Here is a 14,666-nt window from a genome sequence, read left to right on the forward strand (position 1 = left end):
TGCGCGACGAATAAAATAATTGTAATTATAAAGTTTACATAAACATATATATCTATGTTTATGTAAACTTTATAATTACAAACAAATATTCAGAAAATATTTAATACCTTAAATATTTATTCTAAAAATATTTATGACACACCCCGACCTGGGAAGGTCAAAGCATGCTAGCCATCACTGTGAGGTGACGTAACCATATGGGTAAGTGATGTAAAAAGTGAATAATTTCAAGACTAATTGAAACTAATTACACTAAATAGTGAAAGTCGCAATCGTGGGAAGAACCCACTACAATTATTCAGAGCGTAATAGACAGTGAGACTACAGAAGAGTAGTCAAAGTAACTAAAGTACACTTATTAAATAACAGTGATAAGTTCGTATGTCTAAACAGAAGAGAATGTCAGAACTGGCGAGATTCCTCGACTGCCACAAAGAGTACAGCTATCTAGGTCCTAGAGGGGTGAAAAACAAAGTTGAGTGGGTCAGCAAAACAATGCTTATACGAAATCCTTTATTTTCGAATATACTAACCCCTCGCCGTAAAACAAGTATAGTTTCCTTAAAACATACTACGTATGTATGTAAACAATAAATCAACAGCATTATAACAGTATTATAACCAGAAATATACCAAGTCATGATGTATCAAATGCCACAATAATATAATCATGTGATAATCAAGTATAGCTAAGTGCTCATCCATCTAGGCTGACACACGAGTTCGAATATATAATTTCTGACACGAACAAGACTGGGTGTAATCAATATGCTCTAGTACTACAATCACGTGAAGGCTGGTGCAGAAGCACGGTCACATACAAGTCGGATTGCCTAATGCAATCTACCCAACAGGACTGGCACCTAACTTGGATCCAAGACGAGTGAAAGGTGCGATGTGAACATACACGTGAAAGATTGGTCCTAGCCCTGGGGCGAGTACTAACACCGGTGTAGCAAGATGAGCACGTACAAATATGTATGAATGTCATGACAGTAATATCTCAACCATATAGCAGCATTTATCACAATTATATCGCAGTTATCAATTATTTGGCAATATAAACATACATTGATGTATTTATGCAATTCTGAAAACTATAAATACGTATAGATATAAAAATAAATTGCCCACTCACAAGTATGTCGCTGGGTCGTAGCCCCAGAGCCTAGCTTGGCCTCGAATGTCCTTGGGGTACGTTTTCCCTATATGTGAAATAACTAATTTTGAATTAATTCAAGCACATATACGTAAACCTAAATAAAACCCACATAGTTTGCTAAAACCTAGGGTTTAAATATACCATCGTGACCTATTCGACATCACGAACATCCCCAAAATTTTAAAATAATTTTTGAAGAGCTCATGCACCCCCATGCACCGACAATGGCACGGCCAGACGCGCGCCCACGCGCAGGCCAGTGTCATCAGCTAGCCTGACGCCATCAAGAATATTCTGTTAAATGCTAACAGAAGTTAATGGCGTTACCTGACGCCGTCAGGAATATTCTGTCAACTCTGACGGAATATTCCGTCACCTTCTCCAATTGTCCTCGCCGTCGCCATCTGCAACTAAATTTTCGCCGGATTTCTGGGAAAATTTCAATTTAGCATAACTTCTTCATTTCTCATTCATTTTCAACCTACTTTATATGGATTTGAAGCTTATGAATAGTAGAATTGTGTTATGCCTATTTGGGGTCCAAAAAGTGGACGGAGGTCGCCGGAAAAAGCCTTTAAAGTTATGGACAAAAGCAAACTCCTCGAAACTCGGTTGTTTCGACGTCCAAGGTTCTTCAAAAATGTCCTAGAGGCCTCGGGGAGTTGTGGGAAGGCTTCCTCTACCTTCAAAACTCCTCAACTCGGCCTAAAATCCGATGAACTCAGATCACTGAGTTCAGACCTCACGAGTTCGACGTTGAAAACTCGTCCATTCCGGGTTTCAAGAACATGGTTGTGATCGTGAGACTGAGATGAGTACAATGGGTAGTTTTTGGGTTCGATATGAAAAGTTTATGGTTTGTTCAAGGGGTTTGCAGAGAGGGAGAGTATACAGGAAAAAGAGAGAAAAGGAAGAAAGAGAGAGTCCCTTTTCTCTTTTTTTGATTGGTTGCTACAAAGAGGGAATGGATGGGATTGGTGGAGTGCACGGGATGGCCTAAATAGAAGGCTAGGGATAGGGTTTTAGATTTTGTACATAAGGGAAATCGAAAATCTATCCGGAATAGTGTTTTCACACTGATAAAATCTACGCAGTCTCATAATAACGTGCACAATTTATTTACAAAGATGATAAAATAAATAAGGAGGAAATAAACACATCGACGTTGTTCGCCACTAAGGGCATAACCGTCAATACACAAACTCGGGGAAAAATTACATAGGAAAATTAGGGACGGGTCATCACAATTTACTACCTTAAATATCTATTCCAAAAATAATTAATACGTTAAATATTTATTCTATAAATAATTAATGTCTTCATCCGTACAATTATTTTCAGCATAAGTACGATATTCATTGAAGATTGAAAGCACATATAAATAGAGGATAGGGTGCTTACATTAGGTCTCAATAAAAAAATCCAACAGGAATTGAAACCTAATTAAGTCCAAATACATAACTTATAAAAAACATTAAAAAAAAAAAAACCTTAAATTTAAATATTGTCATACAAAACATAAATTTAAAACTACTATTTGGATGGTCATGGTCCATTCCACAAGACTTCATAACTCCACAGATTGTAACCTCCCTCCAACGCATCATCCATCAACTTCATCAACTGTTCATTCGTATCATCATCAAAAATATACTTACACTGTTACACATGTATGCAAATAATTAATTCCAACATATAACTAAAAATTTCACAAACTTAATTATTGATCCATCAACAATATATTTACTAATAGTTCATCCATAACAACCTTCTTCACATTCCCGGGCACATCTTCCTAACAACGCCACTCAGCAGTGGGACAATTATTCCCCATGGCTACAACAATTGTATGCGTAAACTCAAAATGGTCCCTTAAATCATGCGAGCTGGCATCATGCACACTCTCATCCTTGTTTTTATCTGCCAACCAACACGAAAGGCGAACAGGATTGTGAAGAATAAGGACAACAAAAGCGTATATTTATAGGAAGGTTAGGACCCTTGCGCGACGAAGGCTTTGTCGTGCAAACATCTGTATTAAATGCGGTATTGATTCATTTGATTCACCTGCAGTAAATGGTCAAAACTGACAGGAACTTGCATGACAAACCATTGGTCGCACAAATGACCCTCTTCGTCGTGCAAGTTTTTCACGCCAAATAAAATCACCCTGTGTTTTCTTGCTGACTTTACGCAACGCCAACAATTATTTGTCGCGCAAATTTTTTTTCCCTATCTTTTCTATTTTGTAAGATGAAGTTTTTTTTTTCGTCGCGCAAGTAGGTCTTGTGCGACGAAATATTGTTCATCGCGCAAGTTGTTTTTTCTACTAGTGAGTATAGCTACTTGTTACTTTTTGGGAAATATTAGTATTTAGGTTTTGCTTGTTATTTAGGATTTTTGGGCCTAGCTCATCGAGTTAGGGTTTCTTAAGTTTAGTTCTCTATAAATATTGCTTATAATTTAGTTTGAGAAGTAAGTCACAATGTAGTATCTTCAAGTTTTATAGCCGTTTCGGCATTCTTGTTTATTTATTTATATTCTTATTATTTTATCATCTTGTTTGTCACGCACTCTGATACTTTGTCATACAATGGCTTGAGACGAAAGGCAAAAGCTACAAGTACATTTCTACAACCCTAACAGAATCCACGATAAATGATATTTGGCCGATCAACCTCTCCAACCCTACTGTGAAATGCATCATTGCTTTTTTTTTTTTTTTTAATTTTTTAATTCAAGCGATATTTTATTTTAGATTAATCTAAACTGCAAGAAGACGGACCCAAACTCAGGATGTTACTTCTTCAATCCTACTTTGTGTGTTTCTTTTGTATTTAATCACTTACTTTATTTAATTCATGTATTTTATGACTACCAAATCTAACTAATAGTTAGGAGACTGTTGCTCACGAAAATGAGTAGTAATGGTTAACCAAACCTAGAAGCTTACGAATCAAACCGATACATTTGGAAGAACGAATATGATATAAACGGTCGATCTAGCGGTTTACCTCGAAAAAACATATTACGTAATAAGACATGTGATTTTTTCATAGACAGGTACCAATTTAACAACCATATAGTTTAGAATTGCGGCCTGAGCCAGTTCATTATCTTCTACTCATTTGTTATAAACTTGAGAAAACCCAAGAGGCCTCTCATCCTTAGTAGTGTTACCAGTGTACATAGTCTTATCATGCCATTCCTTGATTTTCATATTCGATAACTGACATTATTTAGCCTCTCTATCTTAAAAATTTCAGATTTTGAAGACTTAGTTGTCATAATTCACAAAAAAGTTACAAAACAAGCACAATTACTTATTACAAATATAAAATACAAATGCAACTAGTGTGCTTTAACTATTACAAGTCACAAATACCAAAATGTTCATAATAAGTAAAGACTAAAATAAAATAAAAGAAAACAACTTGTTTATTTTAGTAGCAGATCTCCACACACTCACAGGGGCTTCGTCCAGTCTGTGAAGGAGTAGTGTTTATTTAGACGGTCACAGCGATAGAAATCTTGTGGGTTCGTTGCCCGGCTACTGGGCCAAGGGTGGTCTACTCTTCCACGGTTATCTCGCGAAAACGCCATATATTTCCTTTCTATTTGACCCCTACACCAACAAAGGCAATTGAAATAAGGAGACCTTAAATAAATTTATTGGGAGAAAAAAATTTGGGAGTTTTAACGAAAAGTCCGCGACACTGTTCACTTTAACGAAAAACCACATTTTTACACTAAAAAGTCAAACCTGGTACTATTAACTTGATCTTTTATTTTGTCCTTATCGTTAAAACTCAATATTTTCAAGCTATTTTCATTAGTTTTTCTAAAAACTTTTGTAGAAAAAAATTACGAATTGGCATTAGGCTTTTGGCTATATAAGGTTATCAATGTTTTCTCCAAAAAATTGGTGGAGGCAAAGAGGGATAGACAATATCTCTTGGTGTACTTGCTAGTGACATTAGCATTGATTTTATTTGTCGCAATTGCTTTCATAGAAAGAGTTTCTTTAGTGATCAATATTGTGAAGAATTAACATTGTAATAGAATGAGAGATCAGTGGTTAAATGCTAGCTTAGTTGTATACATTGAGAAATATGTATTTGATTATATTAAACAATGACGTGATACGACCTTTTCAAAATATTAGACGTGAACAATTATAAATGAAAATATATGATTAATTTTGGGAAACATAATTTACAACCCCATCGTTATAAATTTCTGACAACGTCACTGTTAACAAGTAGAGAAGATATTTGTTGCTTGCTTGAATGCTAATTAAAGATATAAAAACATGCGAGTAAGTTGGAGATCTTTGAATGGTTGAAATGTTGGAAGAAGAAAATAAATAAATAAATAAATAATATATATATAATAATATCCGAAGAAAGAATAGTCGTCGTCGATGGTTTTGTATTCAGCAGTTGCAACTGATGGGAGTTAATTAGCTGCTGTCCCATTCTGGGTTTGAATTTGATTATGTGATGAAAATAGCCGAAATTTCAAACTTAATTTAGTGAAAGTCAAGGTCAAAAAAAATACAAAAGTCAAAGGATGCAATAAACTGCATGAGTACGCATGCAGCGCCTGTTGCTTGCATGGACCGTACAACTCTACCCTACCTGTTTGGCGTCCCCCCTCCCCCTCGTGCGTTTGAATTTTATGGGGTTGACGTGACCCCCTTTTTCTTCTATTATCCGACCAACTCTACTAACTTCGAAATGTACAGATAACTCTCCGGATCTCTTTTGTGCTGACCTTCGGAATCAGCTAATATTGGCTGTTGATACAAGATCGTGCGGAGAATTGGACTTAGTTTTGAAGCCAAAATCCTTATCCAGTACAAGCCTTCAACAAAACAGAGTGATGAGCACAGAGGGAGAGGTCGACTGCCTCGTTTATGTGAAAATGTTAAAAAAATTAAAATCCAATTCTGGCCGCACATCTTGTATGAAAGACCGATATTAATTGATTCTAAGAGTCCGCACAAAGGTGATTAGGCGAAAATCTCAATCCTTTAAACATGAAATATTCAATGCATAACACCTTATTTATTTATTATTATTATCTCGAATAAGATTATGAAACAAAAATACAAGATGTGAATATTGAGAATGAATACAAAGACTAAATTTCGTAGTTTATGCAACAAATTTGAGTTGTTCGCATATAATTTATGTACTTGCTTCTTTCTTTTTTTTAGTTATAAATTTCTGACAGCGTCACTGTTAACAAGTAGATAAGATATTTGTTGCTTGCTTTAAGACTAATTAAAGATATAAAAACATTTGTAAAATTGGAGATCTTTGCATGGTTGAAATGCTGGAAGAGGATATATATATATATATATATATATATATATATATATATATATATAATATTCGAAGAAAGAATAGTCGTCGTTGATGGTTTTGTATTTAGCAGTTGCGCATGATAGGAGTTAGGGCTGGTTTAATATTGCTGTACTTTGAAAAAAAGCTGCTGTGAGAATAAGCGGCTGTGCTGTGAGAATAAGCGGCTGTGAAATAAATCAGCAGAGTGTTTGGTAAACTTTTTTGTAAAAGTGCTTTTGGAAAAAAAAGCAGTCTGATAGTGGGTCTTTTCATTAAAGGAGCAATGTAATTATGTGTGCTTTGAAAAAAAGTCAGTTTTCCAAAGCTACAAATTGCAGCTTCAGCTTTTTCCTTTGATTTCAGCTTATTCTCACAGCAGCTTTCAAAATAAGCCATTTTTTTAAGTTTACCAAACACCAAAAACACTCCCAGCTTTTTTTCATATGAGCTTTTTTTAAAATCACCTCAACTCCAAACTGGGGCTTAATTAGCTGCGGTCCCATTCTGGGTTTGATTATGTGATGAAATTGGCTGAAATTTCAAACTGAATTTAGAGAAAGTCAAGGTCAAAAAAAATATAAAAGTCAAAGGATGCAATAAACTGCATGGGTTAAAAAGGGTTTGATTATGTGATGAAATTGGCTGAAATTTCAAACTGAATTTAGAGAAAGTCAAGGTCAAAAAAAATATAAAAGTCAAAGGATGCAATAAACTGCATGGGTACGCATGCGGCGCCTGTTGCGGACCGTACAACTCTACCCTACCTGTTTGGCGCCCCCCCCCCCCCCCCCCCCCCCCCCCCCCCCTCTTCAAAAACCCCTTTCCCCCTTCCCCTCGTGCTTTTGAATTGACCCCCTTTTTCTTCTAATATCCGACCAACTCTACTAACTTCGAAATGTACAGATAACCTCAACGGATCTCTTTTGTGCTGACCTTCGGAATCAGCTATTATTGGCCGTTGATACAAGATCGTGTGGCTAGAATTGGACATAGTTTTTAAGCCAAAATCCTTATCCAGTACAAGCCTTCAACAACTCAGAGAGATGAGCACGGAGGGAGAGGTCGACTGCCTCGTTTATGTGACAATGTTAAAAAAATTAAAATCCAATTTTGACCACACATCTTGTATGAACGAAATGCATTAATTGATTCTAAGAATCCGCCTAAAGGAGATCAAGCGAGAATCTCAATCCTTTAAACATCTAACCTCAAAAAAAGAAACAATGCATAACACCTTTTTTTAATTTATTATTATCTCAAATAAGAATAATGAAACAAAAATACGAGACGTGAATAATGAGAATGAATACGAAGGCTAGATTTTGTAGTTTATGCAACAAATTTGAGTTGTTCGCATATAATTTACGGATTAAAAATAGAAGTGCAAGAGGTCGTTGTATCCTTCTAATTTTATGAGAAAGGGGCGGTATGCATTTTTTTATTTTTTATTTTTGAACAAAGGGGAGGGTATGCATTTGAATTGTACATTTAAATGTTCTTATTTGCGGAATTGGTTAAAATTGAAGTGATCTAGTAGCTAGTATTCAAAGTTGGGTTACTGTTCAACATTCCAATTAATTATGTTTTATATATTCACACTGATGTTCAAAACTGTCAATTTAGGATTGCGGTTGGTAATCCTCCTCTAATGCATATATTAAGCACATTGCGTGACTACTTCCATAAAAATTAGAGTATTTCCTCTTAAATTGAACAAAAAAAGAAAAAATAACTCTTTATCTTCTTGCGATGTGAATGATCCTTAGCAACAGCTTGAGTGGAAGCTCGACAAATGCAGGACTATGTATAACACATATCAAGTTTAGTGGAAGCTTGATTGGTTCAGGCTTTGCTTTTATTCTTCAAGTGTGAGGCTTTAAGAGCTAGGGGGCGCAAAACAAAAAACGTTAGTGGGCAAAAACAAATGTTTTACAAAATCATTTCATTTATCAACATAACTAACCCCTCGCTGTAAAACATGTATAATTTTTCCCAGAATCAAGATATAAGCATATATATATATAATCATATCAATTCAATTAATGCTACACATAATCATATTCATATGTATGCTATGCCACGATATAACAGAGTAAGCAATTCAGATAAGAATAATTTCATAGAAATATAACGTGTTAGCCGGAATCCCTGTGGTAGTCTGTACGGCTGAATTCATAGCTCAAAGTTACTTTAGCCGGAGTCACTACCATGACTTATACGGCAACATACTGCACAAAAGTCGGAACCAAACAAACAAGTATATACGACAATAATGGGTGTAATACAATCATGCTCAATTCTACTCTCACATAATAGCTGGGCGATAAATCGTTAGTCACCAACGAGTCTGAACCATAAATAAGGTCTGTACGACAAGACTGTGCACCTAAATTGGATACAATATGAGCATATGGTGCGGGAGGTGACATAATAAACAAGCCTCTGTCATAACTCTGGCTAAATCACAATCACCCTAAGTGCAGTTTTATGAGCTCAACATTAATCAATCACATATTACCTCATCGATGATTCACATACCTGAGCTTACCTGAGCGTCCACAGCACCACATTTATATATATATAAAGCATCACATACCAAATCATGTATGAATTATAAACTTATATGCATGACATTAAGGCATACTATCATTTAAACACATTTTCTGGGAAAATATCAAGTATATAATATATACTGAAAACCAAAAGTCAACTCACTGGTATGTCGAAGGGTCGTAGCCCCCGAGTCGCCCTTGGATACGCTCGTCCTCGGGATAAGTCTCACCTATATGCAAATTAACTATAAAAACGTTATTTTAAAGCACATAGGCAAAACTAGCTAATAACTTCTCATACATAGCTGAAAATAGATATATGAACATACCACAGTGACCTACACAACCTCAGGATCATCTCCATATTTTCAGATAAAATTTTCAAGCTCCCACGCGCTAGCAAGTGCACGGCAAAACGCGCCCTCCACGCGCGGCCATGTGCCAGGCACATGTGACGGAACAGGAATGGCGTTAGGAATATTCCTTTTAAAACCCAATGGTAACCGTCCAACTAACTGACGGCGTTAGCATATTCTGTTAAAACTGACAGAATATTCTCCTGTCTTCTCCGGCGAGTCGTCGATTGTCAGTGACTTCGTCGGTTTCTGGAAAAATATTAAAATCGTCCTAACTTCTTCATTTTTGCACCATTTTTCATGAAATTGGTACCAAAATGAAGCTAATAACATGTAAAATCACATTACACAAGTTTCAAGGCTTAAATTCTACTAGATTTTTCCTGAGAAAGGTCGATAGCTCGGCTTACCTAGAAACACGTCGATCTCAGTCATTCGACGTCCAAATCCTTCCAACGAAGTACCCCTAGACTCATGAGGACCTCCTTAAGCTTCGTATGTCCTTATAATTCCCTGAAACATAAGGTTTTACGTGTGCATGAACAGTGCACAAAATCGGGGTTAGGATTTCTCGGGTTCTCGAAGCATTCACGTCCAAACAAGGGTACCAATATACTCAGGAGGTTACAATGAGCAAGAACCTTACCTTTAAAGCTTCGATCCGTGCCTGGAATGGGGAGTTCGAAGCTTGTCCGTACAAAAGAGGGGAGAGAGAGAGAGTCCGAGAGATGAGAGAGAGAGAAAGCATGGGAAGGAGAAAGAAGGTAGGTGGGTATGCGTGGTCCAAAAGCCACCAATCATAACTAAAAGAACACTTAATTTTAATTGGTTCCAATAATAGAGGAATGTAACTAATTGATCCACACTTTTAAGTAACCCACAACATCCATAATAATTCTCAACGTCCAAGGGTAATTCCGTCATTCCACATCGTCGAAAATTATATGTTTGGGACGGAATGTGACACCATGAGGGGTACAAAATTTACAATTGCAACCTTGGTGACAATTTATTTGTGTGAAAGAGAAACATTCCATTCCAAAAATTGAGTCATCAAACAATAACAAAATCTTGTATTCACAAAACACCCACAAAAGCATCAGATTGGCCTCTCTTATCATCTCTCAAACATCTCCCTTTATTCTCCTTTTTTTTCTTTTTTTTTTTTAAATTTTTTTAATTTATATATCTCAGATAATTACAGTGTGTCCTCCACAATTTGAGTAGTGGTTAGCTACTTGTGCTTTTCCCTGCCCCCCACTTTCCCTACCACCTCATCGTCAGCTAACCAATAACTGCTCGCCAAGTGTAACCGACACCGCCACTTGGACTCCAACTTGCTGCTGCCCAATCCCTGCTCCCATTTCCAGCCCGGCTTGAGCCGGGGTCGAGCCGTTCGCCTTCTTTCTCCGCTTCGGAGATCCGCTCTCTGAAGAGGAAGACGACGGTTCTGGTGATGACCGCTTAGACGTCAACCGCACTGGGTCGGGCTCGCCCGAGTTGACCCGGAGCGGGAAATTCAACAAAGCCCTTGATCCGCGCATTCTGTAAGCGGCTCTATCGTAAGCAAGAGCCGCGTCCTCACCCGTTTCGAAAGTTCCGAGCCAAACCCTCGCGCCATTCTTAGCCGGGTCCCGAATTTCGGCCGCGAACTTGCCCCACGGCCGTTGCCGTACGCCCCTGTAATGCTTCCCCTTGGCTGGCACCGCAGCTGGAACGGCTTGAGCTGACTGCTGAACCGGCCGAACCGGCGCCGCTTTTTTCTCCTGCACCATGTTCACCGGTGGCAGAACCTCCGGTTCCGATTTTACCGAAAAACCGTAGGGAAGCGTATCGGCGGAACCGGATGGGACCCACCCTACGCTAACGGCGTCCCTCAAAACTCCATAGAGCACCATGTCCTCGGAATCGTCCTCCTTGAGCGGCAAAGCGCCCCAATTTTGGGTCAAACACGGGTACAGGCTACTGAAGCTGGAGCTCCGAGAAAAAAGGGGACCCGAACCCGAGTTGGTCATCCGGTTCCCGATTCGGAAATCCGTCTCGCCAAGTAAGTGGCGTCGAATCGAGTCCAGGAGTGCGTAATCCGAGTCCATTCCACTCTGTCCGTACATTTCGCAGCTGTAAAACCAAATATTTCAAACAGAAAAATTTGTTGGAAGTGTAGAGAAAGAGAAGGAGAGGAAAGAGAGAGAGAGAGAGAGAGAGAGAGAGTTGCTCGTTGAGATTTTGGATAATCTTCTGGGATTTGAGGAGAGGGAAGGGCTTAAATAGGCGAGAAGGTTCATGCACATTTCAACTGGATGGATATTTTCCGAATTTAAATACTATTATTTATTAATTTTTAATATTTTTAGTGGCTGAATTTTTAATTAATTTTGTTGAGGTAGATGTTGTACTCGGCTTCTTCGAAATTTCTTTGGTGTGCAATTTGTGTTGTGGGGCCAAATTTCAATTAATCACCTTAGAGAGGGCTGACGTCACCATCTTACAGCAGCAAAGTGCTACTTGTTGTTGCCTGTCGCTTTGGGATCAGCATCCTCTACTGAGCTTATGGCTGAGCCTCCTAAGCAAATCACACGAATTGTTATTTTTTTATTTAATATTTACAATTATTATAATTTTTAAAAAATTTTTTTGTTTGTAATCATTGAATAAAAAATCAAAAGCTTGTATGATTTGCTCATGAGACTCAGCTTCCTAAGTTCAGGAAAAGATCCTGATCCGTCGCTTTGCTTCCACACATGTTTTTTGTCTCTTTGCTATGTCGACAATCGACACGTTAATAATATTCGGCCGTTCATTTATCAACTTGGTTCGAGTTTTATTAAATAATAATGATGATAAAAATAATTTTTTGTTTGTTTATTTTCTATTTTGGTAACTATTAAAATATAAGGTCTTTGATTAGTTTATCCCTTCATCTTCCTCCTCAGTATTTTTTTTTAAGAATTTAGGAAATTACCAGCCATTTTTACAACTAAGTACAACAGCACGAGATAAAATGCAAATTCAACTAGTGCGTTTCTACAATGAGAATGTTAAAAAGATTCTCAAGTGCAGAACTCTCTGACACCTCGTATTTTGGCACAATGTTTAATGATATTGACAAACAAATTGATAATAAATTGGTAGGTGATAGAGAGTTTGACCTTAACCACGCTTTTTGACTGAGCAACTTTTTCACCCCTATTGTGGATTGAGGGTCATTTTTTTAATTTTAATTCAAGTCATACTTCACGAATTTTGCTACAAGGCTGTATTTAAGAATGGTAGCTAATCCTGTTATTTCACATTAGACTAATCTAAACAGTAATGGGTGATTCAAACTCGAGTGCAGCTTCTCCGACCTGTTGTGTGTGTTTCCTTCGATTTTAATCACTTAATTATTTTATTTAATTAGTTTATGTACTTTATGATAACCAAATCTAATCAATAGTTAGGTACAATGCAACAATCTGCATGTTGGTCACGAAAGTGGCCAAGAGTATTGACAATTCGTTGATATTACTTGAAGTCGTTTTATGAGGTTGAGCTTTGCAATGTCAAAAAATATGAGGCCAGGATTGTTTATTCTCACGTCAAAATAAAAGCAAATTACGTGCGCCTAATACATTATGATAATTAGCTACTTGTAAAGATCGGAAACGTGCTAGGCCAGGCTATTTCAGGCCTATCACAATATTTCAGGTTGTGATAGGGGTCAGGCTTTGAGTGACAAAGCTTCGACTCATGTCCACCTTTGTAAGTTGTGCTTCTCAGGCTTGGTCGTACCAAGCAGGATTGGGATGACAAAGAGCCCCACGGGTTTGTGTGTTCTTGGGTACACAATCCTAATGGAATGGTTATGGAGGATATATAATACGTGTGTTTGGGGTGGGTTCGTGGCTGTTTTTAAAAATCGAAGTCGGATATGTAGCAGTTGATGGTATTTCCATCCTCAACTCGAACTCGGCCCGGTAATATATGTATATTAATATAATTATTATGGATTAGTATGTAATAAATACATATAGAAAAGTATGTGGTTCCGCTGTAGTCTTTAACCCCCAATTAACAAATTGAAACTTTTGAGAGCACAAATATGATATACATGATTCATACGACAATTTTATTACCATATGAGGCAACGACATACTTTTGAACTCGTTACGAATACTTGATGTAAGATGAAAGTTGGTCATTATAAGAAATTATTTTCTTGTAACATATGGTACGCTACGAATTGTAAACGAGCTGAAAAAGACATTTTTCTCTCTTGGTGTACTGCGGGCAGATTCATCGGCTCCAAGACACAAAAATATGCAAATGTCTATCTTTGGAAGTGGCTCCACAAAGTCAATAGGAAATAGGAGGAGAGGACCCACATCTCCCTCAGTTTTCTTTCACACTTTGTTGTCTGATCAAATGATCAAATGATCTGGACCATTGAAATTTGGTTTAACGGCTATAATTATTATAACTTCTAGAGGGTCACCTGTTTGTAGCCGTTGAACAAATTTTAATGGCCTGAATCATTTGATGAGTAGACTAAGTTTCTTTAGGTCTGGAGGGGATCCGATTCCTGTCCGAGGAAGGTGAGTTTTGTCTTATAACTTTTAGTTTAATTTTTGTTAAAGATTAGATTATCCAAACGCTTGGATTATCAAAGATCTAAATGGCCCAACTTATTTGATCTTTTCGTTATTGCTTTTTAGGGTTTTGGAGTTGAGTTGTACCGTCACTGGATTTGGATTGTGATGGATCCACTTGTCATCTTTTCTTCTCATTATCCATACCATGAATTTAAGGGTTTTTTAAAAAAAAAAATTAATGAAAATAGCTTCAAAATTTTGAGTTTGAATGATAACGAATAAAGAATAAAGTAAATAGTACCATGATTGACTTTTTAGTGTAAAAATGTGATTTTTCGTTAAAGTGAACATTATCATGAACTTTTCATTAAAGTTCCATTTTTTTAATTATTAAACTAATTATTGCTTTTAATGCTCTAGACATTCATTAGTGCTTGGATTACATATTAGATGATGCATTTTTATTGTATTCAGCTCAACTAATTAATGAAGAAGTGCTTCAATTTCCACAATGTTTCATAATTTTAGTAGAGGCCTACTATAAACTTGTATCGAGATTTAAGGTTTCACATCCAGTAATATGTCAAAAAAAAAAAAAAAAAATGAAGTCAAGCATCACATGGAGCCTCCAAGCAAGCGATTTCATGTTTCATCGTACAAAAATTGTGCCTTTC

General features: G+C 37.0%; 1 protein-coding gene and 1 long non-coding RNA gene across 2 annotated transcripts; both read right to left on the reverse strand.

Annotated features, from left to right (window-relative positions):
- Nucleotides 1-7,953: 7,953 nt before the first annotated feature.
- Nucleotides 7,954-10,051, reverse strand: LOC126620111 (uncharacterized). Its single transcript, XR_007622242.1, has 3 exons — nucleotides 9,395-10,051; nucleotides 9,229-9,310; nucleotides 7,954-8,396 (listed from the first exon to the last, which is right to left on the reverse strand). It is a non-coding gene; the product is annotated as an uncharacterized LOC126620111 (long non-coding RNA).
- Nucleotides 10,052-10,429: 378 nt separating this feature from the next.
- Nucleotides 10,430-11,681, reverse strand: LOC126620106 (ethylene-responsive transcription factor 2-like). The gene has a single exon (XM_050288588.1). It carries the CDS (start codon nucleotides 11,530-11,532, stop codon nucleotides 10,702-10,704), a length of 831 nt encoding a protein of 276 aa, XP_050144545.1. The 5' UTR covers nucleotides 11,533-11,681; the 3' UTR covers nucleotides 10,430-10,701.
- Between the last annotated feature and the right edge of the window lie 2,985 nt (nucleotides 11,682-14,666).

The sequence above is a fragment of the Malus sylvestris genome, chromosome 4, assembly GCF_916048215.2.
Source record: "Malus sylvestris chromosome 4, drMalSylv7.2, whole genome shotgun sequence".
NCBI classification, from domain to species: Eukaryota; Viridiplantae; Streptophyta; class Magnoliopsida; order Rosales; family Rosaceae; genus Malus; species Malus sylvestris.